Source organism: Chlamydotis macqueenii, chromosome 7 (assembly GCF_036417535.1).
Source record: "Chlamydotis macqueenii isolate bChlMac1 chromosome 7, bChlMac1.mat, whole genome shotgun sequence".
NCBI lineage: Eukaryota > Metazoa > Chordata > Aves > Otidiformes > Otididae > Chlamydotis > Chlamydotis macqueenii.
Window position 1 is genome coordinate 16,887,951 of NC_141562.1, and position 13,902 is coordinate 16,901,852.

The 13,902-nt window shown below is 46.0% G+C and overlaps 1 protein-coding gene across 8 annotated transcripts in view; it reads right to left on the reverse strand.

Annotated features, from left to right (window-relative positions):
- Positions 1–1,204: 1,204 nt before the first annotated feature.
- The window catches only part of SGMS1 (sphingomyelin synthase 1), an 85,034-nt gene continuing 72,336 nt past the window's right edge, over positions 1,205–13,902 (reverse strand). For 7 of the 8 annotated variants that reach the window (XM_086752746.1, XM_086752749.1, XM_086752748.1 and 4 more), the window contains 5 exons: positions 11,334–12,173; positions 7,407–7,524; positions 4,217–4,370; positions 3,330–3,496; positions 1,205–1,606 (listed from right to left, as the gene is read on the reverse strand). In XM_086752746.1, coding sequence (XP_086608872.1) covers positions 1,427–1,606; positions 3,330–3,496; positions 4,217–4,370; positions 7,407–7,524; positions 11,334–11,956 — 1,242 coding nt within the window. In that variant the 5' untranslated portion in view covers positions 11,957–12,173 and the 3' untranslated portion in view covers positions 1,205–1,426. The remainder of the gene's footprint in view (positions 1,607–3,329; positions 3,497–4,216; positions 4,371–7,406; positions 7,525–11,333; positions 12,174–13,902) is intronic. The other variant, XM_086752753.1, reaches the window with a different exon arrangement.

Below are 13,902 nucleotides of genomic sequence, written 5' to 3' on the forward strand. Positions count from 1 at the left end.
ATCACCTTGTGAATACACAAAACCCTACAGAAGATAACTCTGCTTCACGTAAAATACAGAATGGATATATATATATATATTTATATATATATTTTCTCTTCTTCTTTCTTTAAAAAAAAAACAAACAAACTGTTTTGCTCTGCACATTGGCAAGTTTAGGATAGAATACTTCCCCAGACATACAGTATGTATGGTAGGAGTGAAACTTAGAGTTCCATGCAGTTTCTGCACAAATATTTTAAAGAAATAGAATATCTTTGTTGTCTTCCAACAACACTTCGCTAGGGGATGGAGAAACCGTGCGTGGTTCACTCAGTGATCATTTGTAAAATTCTTAAAAAACGGGAATTCATGGCTGTTTCTCTGGTTTAAAACACAGCTACCAAGTAGACAAGAAAGCGATGCTTTTCAGTTTGCCCCGCCCGCAATGTGTGAGCAGGATCGGACCCTTTTATTTGGTTTTATTTTTTCCCCCTACACATGGCAATTTCAACATTATAAGCAAATTTCCAGTTTAATTTAGCTATAAATGCAAAAATTAGTAATTATACAGTATATATAATTCTGCTTCCATGGAATACTTTATTTTAAATAAAAACATTTAAGACTGCCTACTGACCGTACAATCAAGACGAGAAAGGCACTAGAAACATAGACAAATCTCTCTCTCCCAAGAAGCCTTTTCCTTAAATTTTAACTCTCTATTCTCTGACAAGTAAAAATCTTTTTAAATTTCATTTTCATACACATTTTGAAAAATAAAGTTAGGAAATACTTAGAAAATCACTTTACAACTTTTTTTTCTTTTTTTTTCCTTTTTTTTTTTTTTTTTTTTGCACTTTTTGACACAGTCACTGCAGATTCTACAAAACCAAGATTACCAAACCTTCCTGTGTCTATCATCTTATTCGTAGAGCGGTGCAACAGGTAGAAAGATTTCTCGATTTTACCCGAGGCAGGTATTTAGAAACCTTCATATAGTCATTTGCTAGAAAATGGCTTACAGCCCAATCTTTGGGGCAAGAGCTATGAAAAGTATGTTTTCCCAAGAAAATAATATGCTTTATTCCCAGACGTGACTGGAAAGACCAGAACTTATGATATAAAAGCTTTCGTTTATGCCGTCGCATCGTATACAAAGGAACACGGTGATGGGGAAATGTAAATCCCAAATCTACCAACAAGAAATGTATAACAGTGCATGATAAGTTAAATTTTCTTTATTGTTGTCCAACGCAGATCCTTTGGAGAGAAAAAAAGATCACAGTGCTTACCAGGTAACTGAATAGGTTAAGTCAAGGGAACTGTTAAAAGAAAGGGTTAGGGAGGGGTTGATTTTTATTTTTTTGTTATGGCATCTTCTCGCACAGAGTTCTTAGCACTTGGGACGGGTCCTCTCCCCCCCGTTTTGTCCGTGGACACGCTGTTATGTGTCGTTCGGCAGGCGGCTGTACTTCACCTGCCTGCCCCGGTGCAGTGCCGGCCAGGGGAAGGGCCAGTGGTAGGAGCGAGGTACGATTCCTTGGACATTCTTTTCAAAGTACTGGAAGGGCTTGTACCACCAGACCCTTGCAAGGAGGTTCGTTTGGGAAGCTTCTTTTAGCACCTGCACAAAGACAATCAGAAAAAAAGAGAATTTCGAAAGAGCACGTCACTGACTCGCACGACTTCAGTGCATGTCGCGTGCTACCCTTCATCGGCGACGCCTTGCTTACAGCTGCTGGCAAAAATCTCTTGGTATCAAGAAAGACCTCCCAAACCGATCTGCATGGACAAAGATCAAGAGGAGCCCAGCTACTTTTCTGTAGCCGCCCAGCGCACACCAACTCTTGCTCTCAATCAAGACGCACCTTCGTTTCCAAGATCTAAACTGTTCAACGATCCCACAGGAAAAATGAATGGCCACAAAGATCAGTCTCTCCTCTTTTGGGAATGAAGAAAACCCACCCCAAAGCACAGCTGCTTCCACAAGTACCTCTGAAATTACACCTAGCTGAAGAATTGCTCTGGAGCCTGGCTGTGCACCTACAGAGCGATGAGCAAGGCATGCCTCAACCCATCTGGAGGATGCAACGAGCCCTGCCCTGCCCTCCAAATGCTCCCAAACCGCCCCCACCCACCCTCCTTTTGCTTCTCCTAACCACGAGCAAGCCACAGGTGAGACACAAGGAGTGGGCAGGCACCCAAGGAGTCATCCAACTACCCTGGCTGAAGGTATCAGCCCACGGAAAGCACAAGCACCGGGCTCGTACGCTAAGCTTCCTCTCCGTGTCATAAACTCATGCGTGCAATAAATCCACTTTAGCCCTCATGGCTTTTGCTTTTCATTTTAAGGTCAGACACAAGGCACAGCCCTCCGCACGTGGAGCGGCACCAGGAAGGAGAGACCAGCACACAAATGCGTGCCCAGGTACAGATCTGGAGATCGGTACTTCCCAACATCTCAGCGGCTTCGGGAAGCAACGTTGAGCCATCTTCTGAGTCACATCAGGCAGCAAAGCCAGTACCTTTCCACACAGTGAGGCAAAAGGCTTTTCTGAAGCAAGTCCTCCTCAGCACTCAAGACAATCCTAACTTCAGTAGCTTCCAGCTACCCAGCGCCATCATTTTGATAGAGCCCAGGAGCACAGGCAAAGCGTGGAAGTCAGTCTGGTGCCATACGACAACCGTTATGAGGTCTGAGCACAGATTTCTATCGAACACAGGGATCTCTTACTGATCTAGTTCACTGGCAGGACAGCAAGAACGATGAGAATGACATGAGACCTCATCTATACTTCTTCATTCAACCTTTGAATTATTTATCGCTGGTCTCTGAGTACTACAAACGATGCTTTGCTCTCTCCCATCAAGTGCCATGTCTCCTCCTAAGCAGCTCTTCATTCTCAGTGTTTCCCTTATCACCTTATTTTTCACACCTTCTTGGACACGGGCCTTGGGACAGGAGCAGCCTGCTCTCTTTCTTTTCCAAAAGAAAAACATCTCCCAAGGCAAAAAAAACCCCACCACATCTAAATGGTTTGCTCTGCTATCACAAAACTGGCCAACCGGCCCAAATTCAGGATTTCAAAAACAGAGGTTACACAGCAGAAGCAGAGCAGCCTGCCTGCCTGTGAGTAGACCTTCAGATATTTTTGTGGTCAAGACAAGATGAACCCAACCGATGATGCCTCTTTCTTTCCTGCAAACCCAAAGTGAGCAGGGAAGAGAGGGATGCTCCACAAGACACGAGTGAGTCCACTTCCACTCCTGCCAAAAGGCTCAAGGCAAAGCACGGATATTCGCCTACCACCACCCCACGGCAAGCCCAACGACCAGGAGAAACTCACTTGCTGGTTGGCCATTGTGTGATACCACCAGAAAAGTCTTGTAGTGATGTAGTAAGCCACCACCACGTCCACAGTGTAGTGGTCATGAGCAAGGAGGATGCAGAACATCCCAACCATGCTGAGCGCCCAGCAAAGCCAGTGATACCACCAGAGTCGCCGCGGGGAATCTGGAATGAAGCACAAGCAGTGATTATTTCAAAGCAGAATCTCATCAGTGCCCAAGACTCTCGCTGCAATTAGCAGAGGACGCGGGTGCAATCCTAGGGGGGTAGTGCGATGCCTGCACTAAGACTGAGAGCAGGAACGCTGAGATCACAAAATAGGTATCGTTCTCGTAAGGCGTAACTTAAAATTGTACTCGGGGGTAACCAGATCCTTGGAAAATAGAAAGGTTATGGAATCTGTGAGAAACGGGGCCAATGTATAACGATATCATACCCGGGTCAGTAAAGCTAGTTGATTTGTATTTCAATATTTCATTCTACATAGGTGGCAATCCATCCCTTTTGCCTTTCACAAAGGATAAACGCGTACACCAAGGCCTGATTCCCGGAAAACGGGCAACTTTGCATTTAGCATGGCATTCATCTCTCTCTAGACTGGGAAACACTAAAATACCATTCACCAAGCAGGGTGCAGTGAAGGTTTCAATTATGTTCTAAACAATCTTTCAAAATAAAATGCTTAATTCAGACATCTCCATGCTAAAGTGTTTTATTTTGTCTCCAAAATTTTCTCTCAGTGAGTCTTTGAAGTTCTATTCTTTTTATTCAATTGAAAAAGCATGCGTTTCTACTTTAATTGTATTTACGAATCGGCACAGCAATAATTCTTCAATGAGCAAGGAATTATGCAACAGAAAATTCCCCAGGGTTTAAGGAACTCACACTCTTTGATAAATAAGTAGGTAAGGGTTAAGATGACTGTGTGACCGCTGTACAGGTAGTCGCCGCACATGTTGTGGGATCCCGTAATGGACAACCCTCCACCAGCAATCAGCTTCATTATCCTTCGCAGGTGAGATTCCCAGTCTCCAAAAAGCTGCGGAAAGAGTAAAATGGAAAAGCACAGTAAAACATCAGCGCTGATCTTTCAGAGTTTAAAGCAACGGTCTTGGCCAGCAGCTCCGCCTTTCAGTTATTCTATTTTGGCTTTGGCACACAAGATCCACGGCCTTCTCCAAAAGCTAGCAGCACATTTCTAGAGGGGAAGAACACTGGAAATGAGACAAATTTATTTTTTATTGATGCTTTGCATCTATTATAGCTAGTATTTGAGCGAGCACAGCCCATATGCAACTCCATCCACCTGTCTAAAATATTACTTTATTTGAATTATTCAATGTATCAAGGAAATTATCGCAATTTCCCTAAAAGACAATATCCAAAAGACTATTCTTTTTTCCTATGCTCACAATATAGATTGAAAAGGCAATTCTGTTCACACAGATATTTGTGTATGTACGTATGTGTGTAAAAACCCGTTACACCAGGTCACCTCCTGTCGCAACGAAGAACACGGCACCTTTTCAGTACAGTATCAACACAAAAACCTGCTCCAGAAGTTGTTAAACCCCTGTCAGAGTGCCACACTTGTGGTAAAACGGGTAGGTGAGCCAAAAATGGTTTTCTGTGTTATTGATAAGTACTTACTGCTGCTAACATGTAAAGGCACAACCTGTCTCCGAGGTCTTGCTGGCAGCCTTTGCCAATGTTCGTGGCTGTGCAGGAAAATGATTTTTAGAGGGAATCCGCAAGCAGAGCTAATGGGTTCAGATCTCTTTTTATTCATTATATTTCTGCACTGGGATGTAAAATGGGCACACACATACATGAACCTCACGTACATACAGTGATACTCAGAATAACGACTCTTGGAAAAGCTATGACTTCCGTAACACAGTCTCAAAAATCCAGCTTCACCAATAAAAAGGAATTAAAAATATTTCCAGCTATAGCTAGGATTTTGTCATGTTCCCTAAACATCTGGTTTTCCTTCTGTTCAAGAGCCAACACACTCTAAAATAAATCAAGCTGAATTTAATTCATCTCCTTTGTAAGAACACAGGGCCTATAGACAATCCACCAGAAAACAAGAGGAACAGCCCAAGCTGGACGTCCAGCTCCGAAACTCAGACCCAAGGCACAGACGACAAAAAACACGTGGTGTGGGACAAGCACAACCAAACCCACCGAGCGCCTCCAGGACCCAACAGGAAGCAGGAACCATCGGAGTCAAAGGAGCAAGACTAACGGATCAGCGCGGGCGACTGACTACGCGTCTGCTGCGTCCTTACCTCATTTAATTAAGTTTTAAAATCCATGGTAACCATCTAACAGTCTGAAGGAAACACAGATCCCCCCTAGCTGGTCATCACAGGCATGTTTCGCCTTTATTTTAAAGCTCAATCTTGCTTTACGAAGAGGAAATTATTAATTTCTGACAGATTTAAAGAGGGTCTTTGCAGCAATTAGGCGTTTCCTGCTAACAGTTCCTTACAGAACATTAAAACGCTCCCCAAAGCCCACTCTTCACAATCATACAGAACCCAATAAGGCGTTGAGAGGTTGTTCTTTTCCCACCAGTACACTTAGAGCTTACTTCAGCTATGATCTCTACTCTTACCAGGGCAATAGAGGAGCACAGCATAAGCCTGGCTTTGAGTAATGAGATGGACTTGCCAACGCCGTAAATTTCCCAAACTGGCAGATTTACTCACTTCAGCCCACAAATACCTGTGTTCTTTCTGTTTTAATTTCATAACGGCTGACTGACCAAGCACAATGTTGACTCCTCTCCCGCTCCCTTCTCTTTACAAAAGGCCTCGGTCCCTCCAAAGGCCGCACGCGGCTTGGCAAACGCTCCAACTTGTCAAACAAGCGGCGTAGTGCAGTTGTTGGGTTTATTTCCCCAAGGAACCCCAGCATTTCAGCTTCGTTCGCGCCACAAGTTTGTACGTACCAGCGACCCCCACCAAAACAGCAACAGCACCGCGTATCGAGTCGAACTTGGGATTCTACTACCGCGCTTAGGCCAACACTAGTGTGGTATGAGATGGACGCAACGCCACCACCCACACCCTGAGCGCACGAATCACCCTTCCAGGCTGACTGCAAGGACCTCACCTAAGCTCCTCTGTCTCAGAGGCTCGGTTTCAGCCACGGCTTTCGCGAGCCCGTTTCGTTCCTCAGCACAACAAGCAGGAGTGAGTGCCAAATCTGGGAGGAGGTGGCAAGTCCTTGCCCCAGCCCAATTGCAAAAATTACGCAGGGACAAACAGTTGCAAAGGCTTCACCAGCCTTAAAAAAGTCTCTTTGGGCCATTTCCAATGCAACTCACGCTCAGATTTGGCACGCTGAAGTGTTTAGAAACAAATGAGTCACACGCGGCACCTCTCCATAGGCTACACACCTTTGACGGCTTCGGTGGATACAGAAAAAATGCTGATCGTGCAAATTTATTGGAAATGCCACAGAAATTGCGCAGCTTAGCATTTCATAAAGGGGGAGAACACCCGCACCACCCCAAAGCAACCTCAACATCTTTAGAGAGAGGGAATGCAGGCCTGGAGAAGAGGAGGCTCCGGGGAGACCTCAGAGCAGCCTCCCAGTGCCCAAAGGGGGCTGCAGGAAAGATGGGGAGAGACTCTTCAGCAGGGCCTGGTGTGACAGGATGAGGGGTGATGGCTTCAAAATAGAGGGAGGTAGATTCAGACTGGATATCAGGAAAAAATTTTTTACCCTGAGGGTGGTGGAGCACTGTCCCAGGTTGCCCAGAGAGGTGGTGGATGCCCCATCCCTGGAAACATTCCAGGCCAGGTTGGCCGGGGCTGTGAGCACCCTGATCCGGTTGGAGATGTCCCTGCTCCTGGCAGGGGGGTTGGACTGGGTGGCCTTTGAAGGTCCCTTCCCACCCAAACCTTTCTGGGATTCTATGATGTCCCCATCGTGCCAAACTGGTATGTTCTAATTAATAACAATGATTGAGAAAGTGTTGCTCACCACTTTGGTAACAGCAGGACAAGGGAGGACAAGGGAGGACATGGAGGTTAAAACAGGGAAGCCAGAAGAAGTTTACCTTTGGAGAGCACTTGAAATGCATGCCAGGTACTGGGAGCGTGGTCACGTACATAGTAATACACCGATACAGGTAGAGTGTGCCAACTATACAGAAAAATCTTCTGCTAATTATAGACCTAGAAGGAAAAAAGAGGAACAATAATGTAAGCAGAATATGCAATGGCAAATAAAATAAACTGCCAACTGTCCTCTTCTTGATGCTCCTAAGTATCAGCTTACACCTGAGAATACTGAATTACTTCACAAATATTCCCACACTTTACAGGTCAGAAACGCAAGAGCAACTCAACTCCCACCATCCATGAAGGCGACTGCAGGAAATTTACGGAGTAGAAAACAAAAGCCTGTGCAGACTTAGAGTTGAAGACCTGAAAAGGGGACTTCATGCCCCACACCCCTCCACTAGCTACGAGTGGTCACTCATTTTCTGTTTGAGGCGGGGGAGAAAGTTCCAATATTCCCATTGTAAGATGAAAAAGTGCGAGTTTATTTGGGGAATACAGGGGTTACAGCGCAAGCTGTAAGTTCTGGCATTCATTTGGTGCTATTCTGAAGCTTTCATTTTTAAAAAAAAATAATATTTCTACCAAGCTGAGCTCTTTCAAAGCTCAAAATTCTCCATCTTTTTTTTTTTTTTTATTTTTAATAGGTTTTGGCAGACTTATCAAACTGTAGCGCTCGGAGGAGTATGTCTGTGCAGTGCCAGATCAACAACAACATCAATGTCTTAATTGATCAGAAAAGCTTCACCTATTACAGCGTAAACGCATTTTACTCTCCAGTGCTCACTGCCACTGAAACACAGCCTTTCAGATTTTTTTCTCCCCCCTCCTGGTGTAAATATGGTCAAAACTGGGAGTTCAAAATTACGCTTTATTAATGTAGCTCCATGGACTGAAATTTAAGAGTCGAAGGCACGGTGCCAGTGGGGCAGTGGTTTTCCGCTGCGTTCCATCTGGGGAATTTTTCTCTCGGAAGCACGATCCGACAAAGATCTCACGCTTGTGCCTGGCTTTTATACCCAGACATGAGCTCGCTTTCCTTTATAACCCAGTAAAACAAATGGAGGGGCTGGGGATTGAAGACTGAGCAGCACTGTATTTCACGAGACCGAAGAAACGGCAGTGTTTTATCAAGCACTGAACTTTTTTTTTAATTAAAATTACCCGTGAACCTGCTTGGTTTAGCTGGATTTAGCGTATTTGAGCTTAGGGAAGCCTGCGTCAAAGTGCTCTGTGCTGTAATGCAGTAAAAAAAAAAAAAAAAAAAAAAAAAGTAAAAAGCCTCATATTTTCCCTTCTCAAAAGGATTTGTGGGTGCATGTGATCACAAGCCAGCTAGCAAGCACACCCTCTAACCTCGTTACTGGCCAAAATGATTTTTATTACAACCACCCAGACCTCACCTAACTGGGGTAGCGAGCTGCTTTTTCAGCCCCATGAGCCTGCAGGCTGATTCTGACATCAAGCATGGAAAAAACCAATCATTGTGCTTCTCCAAAAACATCTGGGAACGCTTCCCAGAGAAGTTAGCTCTGCCTCGGCAGCTGGCCTGGACTCCTCGAGCTCCCCACGGGAAAAGGCTGTGGCATCCCAGACTCCCCAGCTTTCACTCCAAGTCTGCACCAAGCAGGCAGGACAAAGCCAGCCAGGAATTCCCATCTCTACCTGAAGGTAAAATTAATTTTCAGGCAAGAAGTGGTAGCAAAACCAAGGGAAACCCAGCGCTGTGGTTAGCTGGACAGACACACCCAACACCCTCTTCCATTCTGACCCCAACTTGTCCAACAAAGAAGACACACAGGTCCAACACAACATCGCCACGCAATCCCGGGGCGAAACAAGGAAGAGCTGAGCGATCAGTGCAATGAATGACACATCTCCATCGTCCCTCCGCGCCCGGGAGAACAGCAGGCTCGGCTCGGATGAAATCAGGTTACTGGCAAATAATGGATCTGGTAGAATAAGCAAGAGGAATTTCACTGCTTGGCAAAGAAAAGTGTTTCAAAATATCCGAAACTAAGCTGCCTCCCTCGGTCAAAGGTTCAGCCCAGGCACTGCCTGCAATTCAGCTCCTGCGTAACAACGCTGCTGGTTCACCGGTGACCCTGAGCTTCCACTTGGAGACATCCGTGAACAGTATGTCTGTCACCCGAGTAGGCGAGGACCCAGGTCTCATCCTGCCCAGCAACCACCTGGCTTCAAGCCTTATCTGCAGCTCTGAACGGGAGTGTGGCAACGGCCATCCCTGACACCATCACAGCTCAGAGATGTGAGGAAGGTCTAGCGAGCTTAATTCCCTCTCTTTATGCTTGAATTAAGTTTCCAAGGGAGGTGACAACCCATGCCACAAAAGCAATTCACCTCTTTTCATAGCACTGAGTGGTCCACCATCCAAAGCCATGAGAACCATGTCCTCCAGACACAGCCATCTCACTGGGCTCCTGTTCCCCATGAGCACCTCTCCTGTTTTTCCCTTTCTGCTGCTTACCAACAGCTTGAGCCTCCTGGACTTTGACACCTCTGCTCATGGACAGAGGTCTCCAAAGCATTACGTGACCAGTACACACACTGACCAGTGGTTACCAGCTATGCCAGGGCTGATACTGGGAACAGAAAGCCTGACATCTTCCCCTAACACCAGAAAGGGCCCTTCTAAAGCAAATGGGGACAGGGGAGGGTGGGACAGAGCGGAATCTTCACGTCTATCAACGATACCATAGGTTGTCATCAGGTCAACCTACACCTCACCACTTTGAAATCTCCAAAGACCTCATGGATTCTGCTGTTCTTAACCCAAAAGACCCCACTCAGGTCCATCACTGGGTGTTTGATCCCTCGTGTTGCCCTATTAACCTGACACCCCCTTCCTGAGAGCCACCCGAAAGCAGCACAAAAGATGAATGAACCACCATCTCAGTCCCGTGGGTTACTCAAACATTTGTCATGTTCCTACGGAAATCCGCAGCTGCGTCACACACCGGGTGTCCTGCCCCAGCTTAGCAATTGTCTCCTTTCAAGCCGCTCACACCTCATGAAGCTGGTGAACCACAGGCTTATGTTTAAGTTTTAATGTTTTTCTCAGTTATAAGGGCGAGTGATCCATTGGCCTCTGGTTTTATTTCTATTAAAAAGGGAAATCTGTGCTTCTAAGGTCATTACAAAGTCCTGTGAATGCAAGGATTTTGTATTTCACATGGTGGGGCCCAAATTACGTCCCTTCCTCAGTTTCCTACATCGGAGTCACAAAACTGAGTCAGTGAACAGGTAAAGGATGAGACGATGTGTTAACAGAGGAGAGGAGGAGACCCTCTTTGCGCTGGGCAGCTGGGGGACGTGCTTGTGCCCGGTTTTTGAAAGGAAAAGGTGATATGCCACCTCAACCTGCTTAAAATCCCTTGACTGAACACTTCATTCACAGCCTTGGCAGCACGAGAGTTTATCAGGGACCACGGTGTGGATTTACGGCAGCACAAATATCCTAAACTAAGCATCCGCACGGACTCTGTAGAGGGTAAGCGGGTGGTTACTTCCACTGGCAGGCAAATCCACCCTTGCCATTCTGACCAGTACGAGCAAGGAGGCAGAAAACCACTAAGACCTTGCAAACTCATTGCCTATCTATGCTCTTGCATATTTTATGACTAGCTTTTGGCATACTTTGTGTTTGACGTTACCTGTCCCATCTAACGGCAAGCAGAAATCGTATTTCAATGCTTTTTCACGCAGCACAGTCTAAGTGCACGGACTAAACCACTCGCTGTTGGTTTTGTCCAAGAGTATCATAATCGTACGGCAGGGAAACCAAAACCGGAAAGATCACAAGAAGCTTCGTTTTATTTGGATGCAAATCCAGCCAGCATCTGGCCTCCAAAAGCCGTCAGAAGTATACTCTAGCACTCAGGTTTTCAACAGGTTTTACTTACTTGTATTTTAAGAGCAGCCACTGAACGAACCACAGTCCTACAAGGATCATGCCGTTGATTTCACAAATAGAAAAAGCCCATTGCACCCGATCAAAGCGATCAAAAAATGCATCTGGTAGGGGAGGCTGCACCTCCTTGGGAGGCACTCGTTCATGAACAACTGAGATAGTCACTGTGGTGAAGATGAAACAGGAAAGTGCATAAATAAAAGCCAGGAAAGTCTTGCCCCATTCCATGGGATACTGCGAGCGCTCCGGCTCTGGCATGGGGATCTTTATCATCTCCTTCTTATACCCATTTGGCATCCCGTTCAGCATCATCTTACTGTTGAAGCCGTTCTCGCGTGGGGCACTGCTCACACCGACGCGGATGTGCCCATTGGCATGCCCGTTTTTGTGAGCTTCGATGTGGTGTGCCATTTTTAAAGTCTCAATCATGTGCAAGAGCCGCTGCCCGCTGTCGGAAGACACCCGGGAGAGAGGCGTCTTCTTAAAATCCTCCTCGGTGAGGTTGATCAAATCCTGCCCGGTGAAGCTCTTCAACGGCTCGCAATACTCTGGCACGGCATTTTCCGTTAGCCAGCTCGTCACCTCCTCGGGCGACCACAGCACCACTTCTTTCATCTCGCCAGGCAGCCGGGGCGCAGTCTGACATGAATTTCAAACCGGGCAGCAGTCACCGCGACTCCAGCGCGTCGGAAAGCTCCTCCTTGGCTTCATCGTGCCTGAGGCAGCAGTTTGGCGAGCGGCGAGGCCCCGTCTCTAACCATCTGACGGGAGCATCCAGGCGCCGTGGTAAGCATAGGCAACAGTTTACTTCACATTTGTGTTGGCATTCTTCCTGGGGAGGAAAAAAAAAAGAAAAAAAAAAAACCCAAACTGGTCATTAGGACAGCATTTACCAATAGTTTGCCATTCAAAATTACTGCTAAAGAATAGCTAGGCTCTGGCACGGAAAAGATAACCGATCTGAGCACTAGAATTGTCCACACAGCGCCGTCCTTTCCGAGTTTCTACCGATTTCTCAAGAGCATTAACCGCTTTGTGCTATAAACAACCACTATGCAGCTGTGGGAAGGACTCCTTCCTGCTCTGTACTTGTTAAATTTTCTGTTGCTACACAGCTCTGGTCCGCGATCGGTACCCAGACTCTTCTTAAAATCATCATACTGATGGATTTTAGGATCTACAGAGCGAATGTTTCGGGTTATTCACAGCACAAACCTTCCTCCCCTCTAGAGGCTGGTATCTGAATCGAACGTGCTGCGCTAAGTTATTGAACAGAAAGGCTGGGTTTTGTTCTGCAGGTCAGCAACACACGCACGCAGAAACACGTAGAGCAGCAAAGTTATGCTCTCTGGGCAAAACATCAAGCAGGAAAAAAAAATCAATGCCCAAACAGGTTAGCCTGAAAAGAAACCAAAGCAGCTCGGTTTGCAGGCCTCCAGCAGATGTTTAGCAGCTCTTCAAGGTAAATTTTCAGTTTCCATGGTATACTGTTAGATATTCAAATATATACGGTATATAATCAAATAAATGTCTGTCGTCAGCTAAAAAAGGAACCAGTAGGAAAATGAAAGCGAAACTTAAAAAAAAAATAAACCAAACATAAAACTACCCACAAAAAAACCCCACTCAAACCCACGACCTGTGTAACAAACTTCTACACTCAATTAACTGCAAAAATGAATCACAAAGGTTAGAAAAGCTGGTCACTGCAAAACCCGAAACACCAGGAAAACAGGCGTTACCGGCTGGAACCTCTCCGGGCATCTCTGAGACGAGTGGCAAAATCCTCAGCGCGAGGTGACGATCACCTGGCAGTGAAAGCCACTAGCAAATGTCTGGGTTTGAGATGTTTCTACAAGGAACAAGCAAAAAATGGTCCTCCCCAGAGCAAAGAGAGGAAACATCAAGAGGCCCTGTCTCCAGCCCGCCGTCCCACGGACCAAGTCCCTTTTGCGTTAACACAAAGTGACCTAAGGGAAGGAACAGCACAGGGGAAAACCACTCCGTATTTTCAAAAGTCAGGCCTTTATCAGCTTAGAGAGTATTTTTGGCCTCTTGCAAGCTACCAGATGTTTGCGTTCCATTGCAGGGGGTAAACTCGCCGCTGAGGAAAAACAAAATAACGTACGCTACGGGCACGGCATGAGGAGGGGTGGTATGTAACGGGAACAGAGCGTGCTCCCACGCAAAACGTGACCCTGCTGCACCTAAATCTATTTTTGGACCTGTTACCTCAGAAGAAACTTGCTCACTTTCTCTGTGCAATGAAGTAAGTGTGGTTATTGAGAAAAGACAAACATGTTGCTCATGCCATGCACGCACACGTATTTAAATCTGCACAACAAACAGGGAGGAAGATGAATATTCCCCCTTTCGAGTATCTGCGCGGTTGTAATACAGCTCTACCTTCTGTCCTCCTTTTTTTCAACGGGATTATACGCACCAAGGAAGCCTTTTAGCCACAGATCGCTTCAAGCTGTGTTTAGCAAATCGGGATTTAGTTACACAGCTCCGAACGTGGAAAAAAAAAAGAAGGATTGAATTATGCATGTCGACCCACA